The 12,698-nt window shown below is 41.6% G+C and overlaps 1 protein-coding gene across 1 annotated transcript in view; it reads left to right on the top strand.

Moving 5' to 3' along the window:
- The first annotated feature begins 52 nt into the window (after nucleotides 1–52).
- Nucleotides 53–12,698, top strand: part of CATSPER2 (cation channel sperm associated 2) — a 14,006-nt gene continuing 1,360 nt past the window's right edge. Inside the window, exons 1-13 of the mRNA XM_040620523.1 lie at nucleotides 53–160; nucleotides 266–350; nucleotides 810–956; nucleotides 1,467–1,640; nucleotides 1,833–1,901; nucleotides 5,931–6,103; nucleotides 6,611–6,766; nucleotides 7,042–7,166; nucleotides 8,617–8,795; nucleotides 9,010–9,109; nucleotides 9,644–9,700; nucleotides 12,025–12,251; nucleotides 12,609–12,698. The exon at nucleotides 12,609–12,698 is cut by the window's right edge and continues 63 nt beyond it. Of these exons, the coding sequence (XP_040476457.1) occupies nucleotides 812–956; nucleotides 1,467–1,640; nucleotides 1,833–1,901; nucleotides 5,931–6,103; nucleotides 6,611–6,766; nucleotides 7,042–7,166; nucleotides 8,617–8,795; nucleotides 9,010–9,109; nucleotides 9,644–9,700; nucleotides 12,025–12,251; nucleotides 12,609–12,698 (1,495 nt within the window). The 5' untranslated portion in view covers nucleotides 53–160; nucleotides 266–350; nucleotides 810–811. The remainder of the gene's footprint in view (nucleotides 161–265; nucleotides 351–809; nucleotides 957–1,466; nucleotides 1,641–1,832; nucleotides 1,902–5,930; nucleotides 6,104–6,610; nucleotides 6,767–7,041; nucleotides 7,167–8,616; nucleotides 8,796–9,009; nucleotides 9,110–9,643; nucleotides 9,701–12,024; nucleotides 12,252–12,608) is intronic.

Genomic DNA, 12,698 nt, shown 5'->3' with positions numbered 1-12,698 from the left:
CCTGCGTCGGGCGGGCGGGACCAGCTGGTAACCGCCGAGTGGCCGGAGCGCGGGGCGGGGCCGAGGCGGTGGGCGCCCAGGCGAGCCGGGCTGGGAGGGGTCCCGGGCCGGGGGCTGGGGCTGGGCCCGCCGGCGAGCCGGAACCCAGGGAGCAAGCGAGGTGGAGCGGAGTGGAGTGGGGCGGAGCGGGGCGGAGCAGGGCGGGGCCGAGCTGGAAATGGGGCGCCGCGGAGCTGGGAGCCGACCCTGAGCTCATCTTTCGTAGGGGAGAGCTGAGTTCTGGGGGCGCTAGAGCCGGAGGCGGAGACGTGGAGTCAGGGCTGAGTGGGCGGAAGAGAGCCTGGGCTGAGGTGAGGCCCAGAAGCGGGAATTGAGAGATGGAGCTTGCACGCCAGGGACACAGCTGGGACGGGACACGTTTTCCAAATGTCAGGCTGCTGCAATTTGTCCAGTTTCTCTTTGGTGTGTTCGGAGGCCTCCCACAGCCCCTCCTCATTGCATTGCCCGATTACCTCAGGTCCAGGTGCTGCTCCGATTTCCTCCTTGTCCAGCCCCGGGACTCCTGCCCTGTGGCTGCTACTTTTAATTAGAAACGCTGTCACACAAGTGAAGGTGCCTGGCCACTTAGTCTACTGCGCAATGTCTCTCTTACGACTCTTTGCTCCTTTTGTTTCGAAAAACCTTGAGTCTTGGTACAATGTGTTTGACTTCATTAAGGACAAAGAGGGTGGGAGAAGGGGAAGTAAACCTCTATCTTTGGTGCCTCTCGAAGAGTGAAATGACACTTGGTTTTTCCATTATTTTAACAGACATGGCCACCAGTCACCCAACAGGACACGTGCAACTGCCCCGAGCTGATGCCATTCGTTCACGTCTTATTGATACTTTCTCTCTCATCGAGCATCTGCAAGGCTTGAGCCAAGCTGTGCCACGACACACTATCCGAGAGATAGTTGGTCCGCAGCCTGTTTCTTAGCTAGCATAAATTTAAGACTCCGCACCACACCCTCCAAAGAGTAGAAAGCAGAGAGACTGTTTTAAGGGTGAAAAATTCAGGGAAGATTGGCTTGGCTGCTAGTTTGTAAAGATATCAAACTTGATAAATCAAAGGCTTTGTAAAGAAAGCTCTTTGAACCCAGGAGATAGAACCCATGCCGCTCACTCTTGGGCTTAGGATGACTACTAGCCCTGGCTGACTTGGAAGTTTCTATGAAAGACTGAAAACTTTGAGGGTTGAACCTGCTGCCTTTATTCCTGGGCATGGACAGTGTTGGTCATAAGTGATATATTAGCTCTTATTCCAAATCATTAAGTTAATTGCTGTGAGAAAGAACAGCAAGGCAAGCCTCTGCACTAGGGGACCCATGAGGTAACCAGTATCCCTGCCCCTGGTCCTGCCTGTTCTTATATCCCCCAGAGACTTCTCTTTATATTTATCCACTGTCCCCTGTTAATTTTTGGTGTAGATCCTTCCGGGCAGAAGAAGGTTATGTTGGGAGATCAACACCAGCTTGTGCGTTTCTCCATAAAGCCTCGACACACAGAACGAATTACCCGCGGCCGAAGGCTGATGAGCAGGCTTCAAGTGCGCTGCAGTCAGAGACCACCTCTTTCCTTGTGGGCTGGATGGGTCCTTGAGTGTATCCTTTCATGCCCCTCATTTTTATCCCATTCCTTTACTGTCTCTCTTGCCTCATCATCCACCTGATGACTTATTTTCCCTTTTCCAAACTCCTATTTTCTTCTCATCCTCACTGGTTCTATTCTTGCCCTTATTATTTCACCTGTATAAGAAAGAATTCCACTCTGTATGTTTCCTTAAGAGAAAACAGGTCCTCTCTTCACCAATTTCATCATCTTTCTCATCTTTTTGAATACGATTGTATTGATGGTTGAAATAGGTGAGAACTGACATTGAGTGAAACAGGAAGTGGCTATGAGTCATTTTTCCTATAAATTGATCATTTTTTAATTTTGAATGTTACTTGAATTCTGATAGGGACAATTATATTAAGTCTCCTGGAGTAGGATTTGTGCAACTGCTAAGAGCTGGAAATATTTGGAGAGCTCTCAAGAGGGTGGTAGGTATAAAGTGGTCTAGACACTTACAGTGTAATAGACTCAAAGGAAACCGAAGATGTGAAGACCAGTTATATTACTTGTGTCAGTTTAGTTTATTTTTTTTAATATATTTTTTAAAGATTCTATTTATTTATTTGACAGAACACAGCAGGGAGAGTGGCAGGCAGAGGAAGAGGGAGAAGCAGGCTTTCCACTGAGCGGGGAGCCCGATGTGGGGCTTGATCCCAGGACCCTGAGATCATGACCTGAGCCAAAGGCAGATGCTTAACTGACAGCCAGCCACCCAGGGACCCCTCAGTTTAGTTTAATAGTTGTTTAAATTAGGCTTTTGTATTAGAGATATTGGTACCTTATCAGGGAGCAATGCAACATTTACATTTTTTACAAGTATGTTAAATATTAAGTACAAATAAGAAAGCTCACAAAATCTATAAAGTTAGATACAACTAAAATATTAGATGAGCCATAAAATGACTTAAAGAGTAAATGATTCTAAAATCAGCCCTAAATTATATGAAATTTATTAAAAGCAAAAGAACATCTGGAAAATCAATGAGCTCATTTGATTATCATCTCAAACAAACTGCTCAGAAATGATGAAACGGAGAGTAGAGGTACTCCCTTGTTTCATCCTCATTGTTTTGGGAAATTTTTCCACTTAAATAATCTTTTAATGTAATCAGTTCAAAGATATTTAGATATACAACAATACTTGATATCACTGACCCACTGCAGTATATTATATACTTTGAAGTATTTATTTTTTTAGAGAGAGAGAAAGATAGTATGCACATGTGTGGAGAGGGGAGGGGCAGAAGGAGAGGGAGAGAGAGAATCTTAAGCAGGCTCCATGCTAGGCATGGAGCCTGACTTGCAGCTTGGTGCAGGGCTTGATCTCACAACCCTGAGATCATGACGTGATCAAAAGTCAGATGCCTAACCAACTGAGCCACCCAGGTACCCCTATACCTTGAAGTATTTTGTTTTCTCCCCATTATGGTGAGGAGTTTGAACTAAGTCGCTCACATTCTCTATTTCTTGTATGATAACTGGCATGTATTTGCCTTGTGATGGTAAGGGTATAGTCTTAAGCCTTGGAATAAAGTAAACAGCAATAAATGTACAGGATTTTCTGGATCTAATGGACAAATCAAAATAGAACAGCACTAACCATTCTAGTTGGTAAAACAGTTGGATATGAAACATGATCACTGTGCCACAGAATAGGTGGATTGCTTGAGTGGAAATTATCTGGCAAGTTCAGCAAAATTGTATCTTATTAAGTATATTCTCATAGTAGAAAGGCAGGAGGGATTTTGTAAAGGGAAAGAATTTATGACTAACAGATTTCTTTGAACAGACTAATTCATGTGATAAACATTAAGACCGTTGAGGTTTTTTAAAAAAAACAATTTTCCAGATCACAGAGAATGTTGTTATAGATGGGGGAAAATAGTAATTAACAAACAGTTCTCTAGATCAAAGCTCCCCAATTTTTTTTTTCTTTTAGAGAGAGTACACACACCCTGGGGTGGGGTGGCGGGCAGAGGGAGAGAGGAAGAGAGAGAGAGAATCTTAAGCAGGCTTCAAGCCCAGCACAGGGCCTGACACAGAGCTCCATCTCATGAGCCTGAGATCATGACCTGAGCTGAAATCAAGAGTCAGAGGCTTAACCAACTGGGCCACCCAGGCACCCCATCCCCAATCTTTTTTGTCTTGTGATTTTGTTTCCCGGTAATACAGCTATAAACTTGAAAACCCCCTTAGGAGTTTAATCATTCCATTAGTTTTATATGATATAAAGAAGCTAGTTGAGTAGAAGCAATATTTTAAACTAGGATATTATTAAATATTTTAACGTGTATAATAAAATTTTTAGAATTCTAATATGTTAGCACATTTTTACTTTTGCTATTTTGTAAGTGATTCTTGCTGTTTTTAAGTAAATATATGATTTGCCCATAATCGAATTTTTAAAGGCCATTATATATTGTTTGGCTCAGGGATCAAATATACTTATTTTATGTATTATACGTTTTTTAATTTAAGTTTTTGTTCTTTTTTTAAAAAATTGAGATATAATTGACATGTAACATTAATTTCAGGTTTACAACATTAAGTATTATATGTTAAGTACATGTTATATGTTAAGGTGTAGGTGGAAATTTAATTATGTGCTAGGGTGTAAAAGAGAAAAAAATCTACTTTCACAATGATATTGGTAATTCTGCTTTTCATTTTAAACATCAATTTGGCTTATTTTTATAATTTTCACATTTTGTCTCCAAATGATGAGAGGGAGAAAAGAAAGAAGATTTGACTCATTTGCAATCCATTTTCTGAAAATAACACATTGCAAGTGTGAATAGTCCTTATTTCCAACAAAAAAAAAATTGTGTATAACGTCATTATAATTTTTTTACATTGATTTTGAGGTTCCAGAGATATCTTGATGTGCTATATATAAGAATAATTCTGCAAGTTTATCTCAAGATGATCTTCATCAGATTCTATAAATTGCATTCATCTGATCAAAAACTTTATATAGCATTAGTGTGCCTTACTTCATTGTGGATATAATGAGCCGAATCTTCTTTCTTTTCTCCCTTTCAACATTTTTTAAAAAATACATGATTTGTGCATAAATGAATTTTTAAATGATATTATATGTTGTTTGGTGTGGGGATCAAATATATTTTATGTATCGTATTTTTTTAAATTTTCTGTATTATATGTTTTTAAATTTAATATTATGGATATAACTAGCCAAAAAACAGTTACAATTTCAAACTGTTTAAGTGTCAAAACTGACAGCAGTTTGTGTTGTTCAGAGTGATTGAGTATGTTCTAATCTCCATTACCTGCCAAGGATATCAGTCATAGTGTATTTGGAGACTCTCAGATTGTTCTGTTTCAAAGGGAAACATATTAAATTATTATTTAGCTTTAAGCCTATTTTAATTTCAGTGTTTTTTTCCCCTACAGTGTGGTATACATTCATTAAATTCATAAAAGAAATGAAGAGGGTTGAAAGATGAAGGCAATAAGTTGAGGAATAGCAATTAGCAGATAATAGGGTTTTAGAGAGAATGTATAGGATTTAATTTGCTTTGCAGGACCAAATCACTTTTTAGACAGAGAAGAATGGGGAAGTTTTAAAAACTAACAAAGAACCAAATAAATTTTTAAAAAGATTTTATTCATTTATTTGCCACAGAGAGAGAGAGCGTACACAAGCAGGGGGAGAGGCAGGCAGAGGGAGAAGCAGGCTCCCCACTGAGCAGGGAGCCTGATTTGGGACTCCATCCAGGACCCTGAGATCATGACGTGAGCTGAAGGCAGATGCTTAACCGACTGAGCCACCCAGGCGTCCCAAGAACCAAATAATTTCTTGTTATAAGTCATTATGTCTCATGAATCTGGCTTCTTGTTCCTACTTCCCTTATCAAGCACTTTACATATCATGGCCCTACATTTTCATTCTATTCTCAAGGCCCATTGCTTCTTTGTGAAGTTTGGGACTGGAGTACAGGTACAGCAGACAGCACTGGTGGTAGTGAAGAGAGCAATCCCTTGGTGAGTGTGGGACCCCAGAGTGGAAAGGCAGCGACTTGCAGCTGTTAGACATATTAATACCAGCAGGAGATGAGTTGTAGCTATTTTTCACAGTCAATTCTGTCTTCCCCTGTATTTCATAGGTTGAAAAAAGTATCAATGTTAAGAAGAGAAACAAAGAAAAATGGAATAGCAATGGGCACAACTGTGGTTTATAATAGTTTCTGATCATTCTATATCATTCAACTTCCCAATTCCTTAATCTTTATTCATCCTTTGCTCTACTCTTACAGAATTGCTTGAATCCTCAAACACGAAATTGTGGTCACTGAAGCTGACCCTGGAGGTGGCAGCTTGGTTCATCTTGTTTATTTTCATCTTGGAGATCCTTCTTATGTGGATATCTAGCTTTTTCCTCTTCTGGAAGAATGCCTGGAATGTCTTTGACTTTGTTGTCACCATATTGGTAAGGATAGCTATCCTGAGGATTAGTTTAGTGGGTTGAGGAATGAGCCTAGGTGAATCAAAATGACAAGAAAAGTTAATTAGATCACAAGACGAACTTCATTATTTTGATATTTTTTTCTAAAACTAAAATCAGTTATTGCAGGAGTTATTGGTATTAGGAGCAAGACAGACCGTAACCACAACATTAGTCCCAAAAAGAACATCTCCCAGTTACTAAGCACTTACCAAGTGCCAGGCACTGTTCTGTTTTACGTGTATTTTCTCATTTGAGCTCCACAACAACCCAAGGAGATAAGCACTCTGCTTATCCCCTTTTTATATTTGAGCACACTGAAGTGCAGAGTTTAAGTAATTTAGTATAGGAAGTCTCAACTGGCAACAGTCCTCAGAGATGCTGTTGAAGGGGTAATGCCCAAGGAACTATGAAGAAGATGAGATAAAGAAGGGGTAACTGAGTCTGGGTGCTTTGGGTACATTTTACTTATACTCTGTGTGTTTCCCACAGTCCCTGCTTCCTGAGGTTGTCGTGCTGGTAGGGGTCACAGGCCAGTCTGTGTGGCTCCAGTTGCTGAGGATCTGCCGGGTGCTAAGATCCCTCAAACTCTTTGCACGATTCCGTCAAATCCGAGTCATTATTTTGGCCCTGGTGAGGGCGCTCAAGGTGATTTGACGGTTGCAGCTCAACCAAGTGGGCAGGGTGGATAAACATGGGAATTTAACATAGAGCAAGTCTGGGTGGGTCAAAGAGGCCAAAGAGGGAGCCTATGAAGTGTCATTGGATGAGAAAGGGCGGGAAAGCTGCTGTGGTCTAGAGATAATGAGGTTTGGGCGTGGAAGTCGGAGTTTTGGTGGAGGGTTGCCAGGGTGGGCTTGACTCTGCTGCAAGTGGGATCAGCCTAGCCTGGCCCAGCTCTGACTCGAGGTCATGGCCTCTAGAGCATGACCTTCCTCTTGATGTTGCTGCTCATCTTCTTCTACATTTTCGCTGTGACTGGCGTCTACTTCTTTGAGGACTACACCCGTTCAACTCGCCAGGACCTGGAGTACCACATGTTCTTCTCGTAGGCACGACTGGGGGAATTGTGGGTTGGGGGAGAGAGTTTGGGCAAGAGACTGGGAAGGTAGTCCAATGCAAGTAACACAAAAAGTATAGTCTATCGTAAGAAACTGGAATAGAACACAATAAGGAGAAAGAAAGAGAAAGCGAAGGAATAGTGAGTAGTATTAGCTCTGATTTTGAGGATAGGGTGGCTAGTTCCAGGTTTGCTCTGGGTTTTGAAATTTAAACATCCCCTTGTCAACCATCTTTTTTTTTTTTTAGTTTTATTTTATTTTTATTTATTTGAAAGAGAGACAGAGAGAGCACAAGCGGGGGGAGCAGCAGAGGAAGAGGGAGAAGCAGTCTCCCCACTGAGCAAAGAGCCCAATGCAGGACTTGATCCCAGGACCCTGGGATCATGACCTTAGCTGAAGGCAGACGTTTAACGGACTGAGCCACCCAGGTGCCCCTCATCAACAATCTTTAAATAGCAGTATACTCCAGTGATTAAACTCTGGTTTCCATGCCTCAGTTATCTCTTTCGTAAAATGGAAATAATAGTAGCACTACCTCATAAGAGCATAGGAATAAAACTAATGCACTTTTGCACTTAGCACAGATTTTGGCACAATGTCAACACATGCTACTGTGACTCTCAAAGAGGTCACTGGTTTTACCCCGAAGTCTAGGTGTGTTGGTTACACATGCACACACCTAGACTCATTCAAAAGTAAAATCCTGATAAGATCTTTGTCTAGAGAACAGTGATTGCTAGTACAAAGTTAATTGGATTTAGATGAGGTAATATTATTTATGAACTGGAATCCAATCTTGTCAGCACCTCTTAGGTCTCAGACTAACAGGTAGCTTTGTAAGGTATTGAATTAGGAGAGTCAAACATTTATCCAATTCAGGCCCTGATATTTTCAATAAGTTGTATATGGAGGACTAGGAAGGAAAGAAGGAAAATTTAGATACCTTCCTGAGATACCTTTGTGACACATTCATTATTATTCATTAGTTGGGATCACATGTTTATGTCACATACCTGTCCATTTACTTAAGAATCATTTCATACCAGTGAACTAAATACGAAAGATTTTTGCTAAATTTTACATGGTCTTCTGTTTGGTGAAGTCCATAGAACAATGAAGAATGAACTTACAAAAAAGATATGTAGTCAGTTATTCATTCAATTTTTCAAAATTCAGCCAGTACCTATTTATTGAGTACCTATGTTCCAGGCACTAATGGAATAGTAAGAAATATTCATGGATTAGTCGTGATAAAGGAAAACCTAATAAAACAACCCCAAACTGAAGAATGCCTAGCTAAAAAATTGATCGAAAAGAAGCCAAATTCAGAGCAAGCTACAAAGAAATGTTCTTATGCTGCTTTAAGAGTAAGAAAATACTACTTCTGAGAGATTTGGATCTCTGTTCTGTCGGTAGCCACACCTCCTTTTTCTTTAGGGACCTGCTGAATTCCCTAGTGACAGTGTTCATCCTCTTCACCATGGACCATTGGTATGCGCTGCTTCAGGATACCTGGAAGGTGCCTGAAGTCAGCCGAGCCTTCAGCAGCATCTATGTCATCCTTTGGTTGTTACTTGGTTCCATTATCTTTCGAAACATTATAGTAGCCATGATGGGTAAGCACAGAAGAGGGGAAACTTAGCTGTGAGGGGTGGCTGGGAAGACATTATGGTGAAAGCTAGGATTGGTAGATAATGTGTAGAGACAACCTGAGGTAGCAGAAAGGCTTGGGGCCTGGAGTGGATATTTCACTTGGTTTCTCCCCACCCAAGCCCTCTCCCCAGGTCTATTCACCACCATCTCCCAACTCCTAATGGCCCTTTGGGGCAGTTACTAACTTCCAGAATATCAGGAACGAGCTGAACGAGGAGATGACACATCTGGAGGTCCAGCATAAAGCCGACATATTCAAGCGGCAGATTATCCAAAGGTCTGCTGCCCCATTTTCAAGCTCAAGTTTAGTTCTGAAGGGTATCCCAACCTCATTTCCTGTTTCTACTCCTTGGGCTTAACCCCATTTTTGCCTTCCCTTCCACAGAAGATTTACCCCAGGATTAGAATTCCCCAGCTCTAGCGGCACCTGGGCGGCTCAGTCAGTTGGGCGTTTGCCCAGCTGGCTCAGGTCATGACCCCACAGTCCTGAGATTGAGTCCTGCATCAGACTCCTGCTAAGCAGAGAGCCTGCTTCTCCCTCTCTCTCTTTCTGCAGCTCCCTCTGCTTGTGCACTCTCTCTCCCTGTCAAATAAATAAATAAAATCTTTTTTAAAAAGAGAATTCCCCAGCTCTAGAATATTGCCTGATTCTTTGTCACTGTTGGGACTTTCCCACTCTTTTTCACTTTTTTACTACAACATGTTCTCCTCAGTCTTCTTTACTTTATGATCTGAATTCTTCTCTTTTTTCCTTACCACGCTCTTGCATCAGTATAACTCTCTTCACTCTTCTCTGTTTTTTGCTTTGCAGGAGACAAAACCTGTCCCCTGAGGCAATGAGGTCAAGCCTTAGCAAAGTGGATGCCAGGTTAGGAGTCTAAGTGTGAACCGGGATGGGCAAATGTGAAAGAGGAGAAGGTAGAAAACCAAAGATGAAGATTGACTTTGAGAGATAATCCATTTATTCAATAACTATTTATTGTAGTAGGTTGAATGGTGGCCCCCCCCCCAAAAATGTGTCTGTTCTCCTAACCCCCTGGAACCTTTGAACATGACTTTATTTGATAAAAGGGTCTTTGCAGATACAATTAAGTTAAGGATCTTGAGATGCATTCATCCTGGATTATCCAGGTAAGCCCTAAATGCAGTGACAAAGGCCCTTATAAAAGACAGAAGAGGAGAAGACATAGACATTGAAGAGGAGAGGGGGATATGATAACGGACATAGAAATTGGAGAATTGGAGTGATGCAACCACAAGCCAAAGGAAGCCAATGAATGCTAGGCAACTGCCAGAAGCTAGAGGAAGCAAGGAACCTTCTCCCCTAGAGCTTCCAGAGGGACTATGGCCCTGCCAACACCTTGATTTCAAACTTCTGTCTTCCAGAATTGTGAGAGAATAAGTTTCTGTTATTTTAAGCTACTAAGTTTGTGGTAATTTATTACAGCAGCCATAGGAAACTAATACAAGTTCCTTCTATGAAACAGATGTTATTCTAGACTCTAAGTATTTAGCAGTGCACAAGAGAGCAGAAGGAGAAACAAGAAACTCATTCATCCATTCAAGAAATAATTATTTAGGGGCACCTGGCTGGCTCAGTTGGTAGAATGTGTGGCTCTTGATCTTGGGATCATGATTTCAAACCCCACATTGGGCATGGAGCCTACTTTAAAAAAAATTATTATTTATATAAACATTTTTTTATTAAGTAAACTCTGCACCAAACGTGGGACTTGAACTCATGACCCCAAGATTGAGTCACATGCTCTACTGACTGAGCCAGTCAGGTGCCCCAAGAAATAAATACTGAATACTCATTAGGTGCTTGGGCTATATCAGTGAACAAAATAGGCAATAATGCCTGTTCTCATGGAGCTCACTTACTGGCAGGCGGAAAGAGACAATAAACAATATATAAAATGAGTAAATTAATATATTAAAGTATGATAAGCATTATGAAAAAATAAAAAATAAGATAGGTGAAAAGGGATTGGAATATGGAATGGGGATTGCAGATGGGTTACAATTTTAAACAAGGTAGTCAGGATGGCCTCATTGAAAAGGTAACGTTTGAACAAAAACTTGGATGATGAGAGGGGATTACTGTGTGGATATTTATGGGAAGAGTGTTATAGATAGAGGGAACAGCTGATGTGTTTGAGAAACAGCAAAGAAACCGCTGTGACTAAAGCAGGGTGACCAGTGGGGGAGAGTGACAGAAGATGAGGTCAGAGAGAGAGAATGGGGACCTGATCCTGTTGGGCCATGAGGGCCATTGTAGGGCTTTCACTCTGAGTGAAATGGAGAGCAGAGCAATGACATGAAATGACTTATATTTAATAAGGATTACTCTGTTGCTCTGTTGATGGTACACTGTAGAAGAACAAGGGAAGAAGCAGAGAGATGAGTTGAAGGATAAAGCTATCCAGGCAAGAGGTGATGATGGGTCAGACCAGAGCAGTACCAGTGAGAAAAGATGTATTTTTAAGGTAGAATCAATAGGATTTCTTGGTGGATTGGATGGAGTATAAGAGAAGAGTTGAGAATGACTCCAAAGTTTTGGCCAGAGTAGCTGGAAGGATGGATTAGTTGAGATGGGGAAGGCTGTGAGTGGAAGAGGTTTGATGGGCAAAGAGTTCAGTTTGGGTTGAATTTGAGATGTCTATTAGACATTCAGCTGGTGGTATGTGAGTAACAGTTGTATATCCAAGTCTGAATTGAGGAGTGAAATCTGGACTAGAGGTTTAAATTCGCATTTAGAAGACATTTAAACTCAGGAGGAGATCACCGAAGGAGTGACTGTAGATGGGGAAGATAAAAAGGCCAAGAGCTGAGCCTCGGGGCATCTCAAGAGATAAAACTGAGGGGGCAAAGCTATAGTTGTGGTGTAACAAGCACAGAGCTAGGGAGTGAAGAGCTAAAACTTAGCAAAATAAGGTGGAGTGTGGAATGCAGAAGCCTGAGTAAAACGGAACACGGATGCTATGTGGTGAGGGACACTAATAGGGATATACCACAAGGGAACGTTGAAGTTGGAAGTGCTTAAAAGCTCAAATTTTGGGAGCGGTTTGGCCCTCATAACCATAAGTCCCAGCTCCAGGGGATAGCAAGGGCCAGGGCCAGCATAATGAAAGAACTAGCCATATCTCATAAATGTATTTGAAGGAATAAAATTTCTTCTTTCACTTGTAGAGATGCCAGTCAACAAAGGGAATCTTTGGACTTACCGAAAGCTTTTGAAGGGTCTAAACACAGTGCTGATGAAGAGCATTCAAGAGCATCTGAACTGAAAAGAAAAAAATCCTTGTCAAAAAGGAAAAAGTCCTCATCTTCCTCCTCCTCCTCTTACTCTTCTTCCTCCTCGTCTTCATCTTCTTTCTCTTCCTCTTCTTCTGACTCCAGATATTTAGGCTCCATTGGTAAGCCGAGTTTCTTTCATTTGAATTCAGACTCCTCCAGGAGATATTCCAATCTTAATAGGAGCTCTCCCACTATGTCTGCTTCCCGGTTTTCTCCACCAGTCTGATTTTCTGGTCTTACTTGCTTACTTTGTGCTTTCTTTCGTTTCCCCTGTACTTCTGCTTCACTTTGGGTAAGTGTAGCTGTGGCTGTCTTTGTTTACTATAAAAAGTGGTCTCTTGGTGTTATTCCCTTTTCCCTCCCTGATTCCTGTTTACTCTTGTATCCCTGCTTTCCCCCCACACGACAGGATCTATTAGCTCTTACCCAACTTCCACAGATCTAGACATGTTTTTAAGAAGCATTCCTCCCTCCAGGTGAGTTGGACTGGGAGACTCATGTGCACCAGAATCTGCCTGGGCTAATGGAAATGGATCAGGATGACCGTGTCGTTTGGCCTAGAGATT

Source organism: Ursus maritimus, unplaced genomic scaffold, assembly GCF_017311325.1.
Source record: "Ursus maritimus isolate PB19 unplaced genomic scaffold, ASM1731132v1 scaffold_35, whole genome shotgun sequence".
Classification (NCBI taxonomy): Eukaryota; Metazoa; Chordata; class Mammalia; order Carnivora; family Ursidae; genus Ursus; species Ursus maritimus.
The sequence above is the reverse complement of the archived record's forward strand: the minus strand, read 5'-3'. Positions and strand labels throughout refer to the sequence as shown.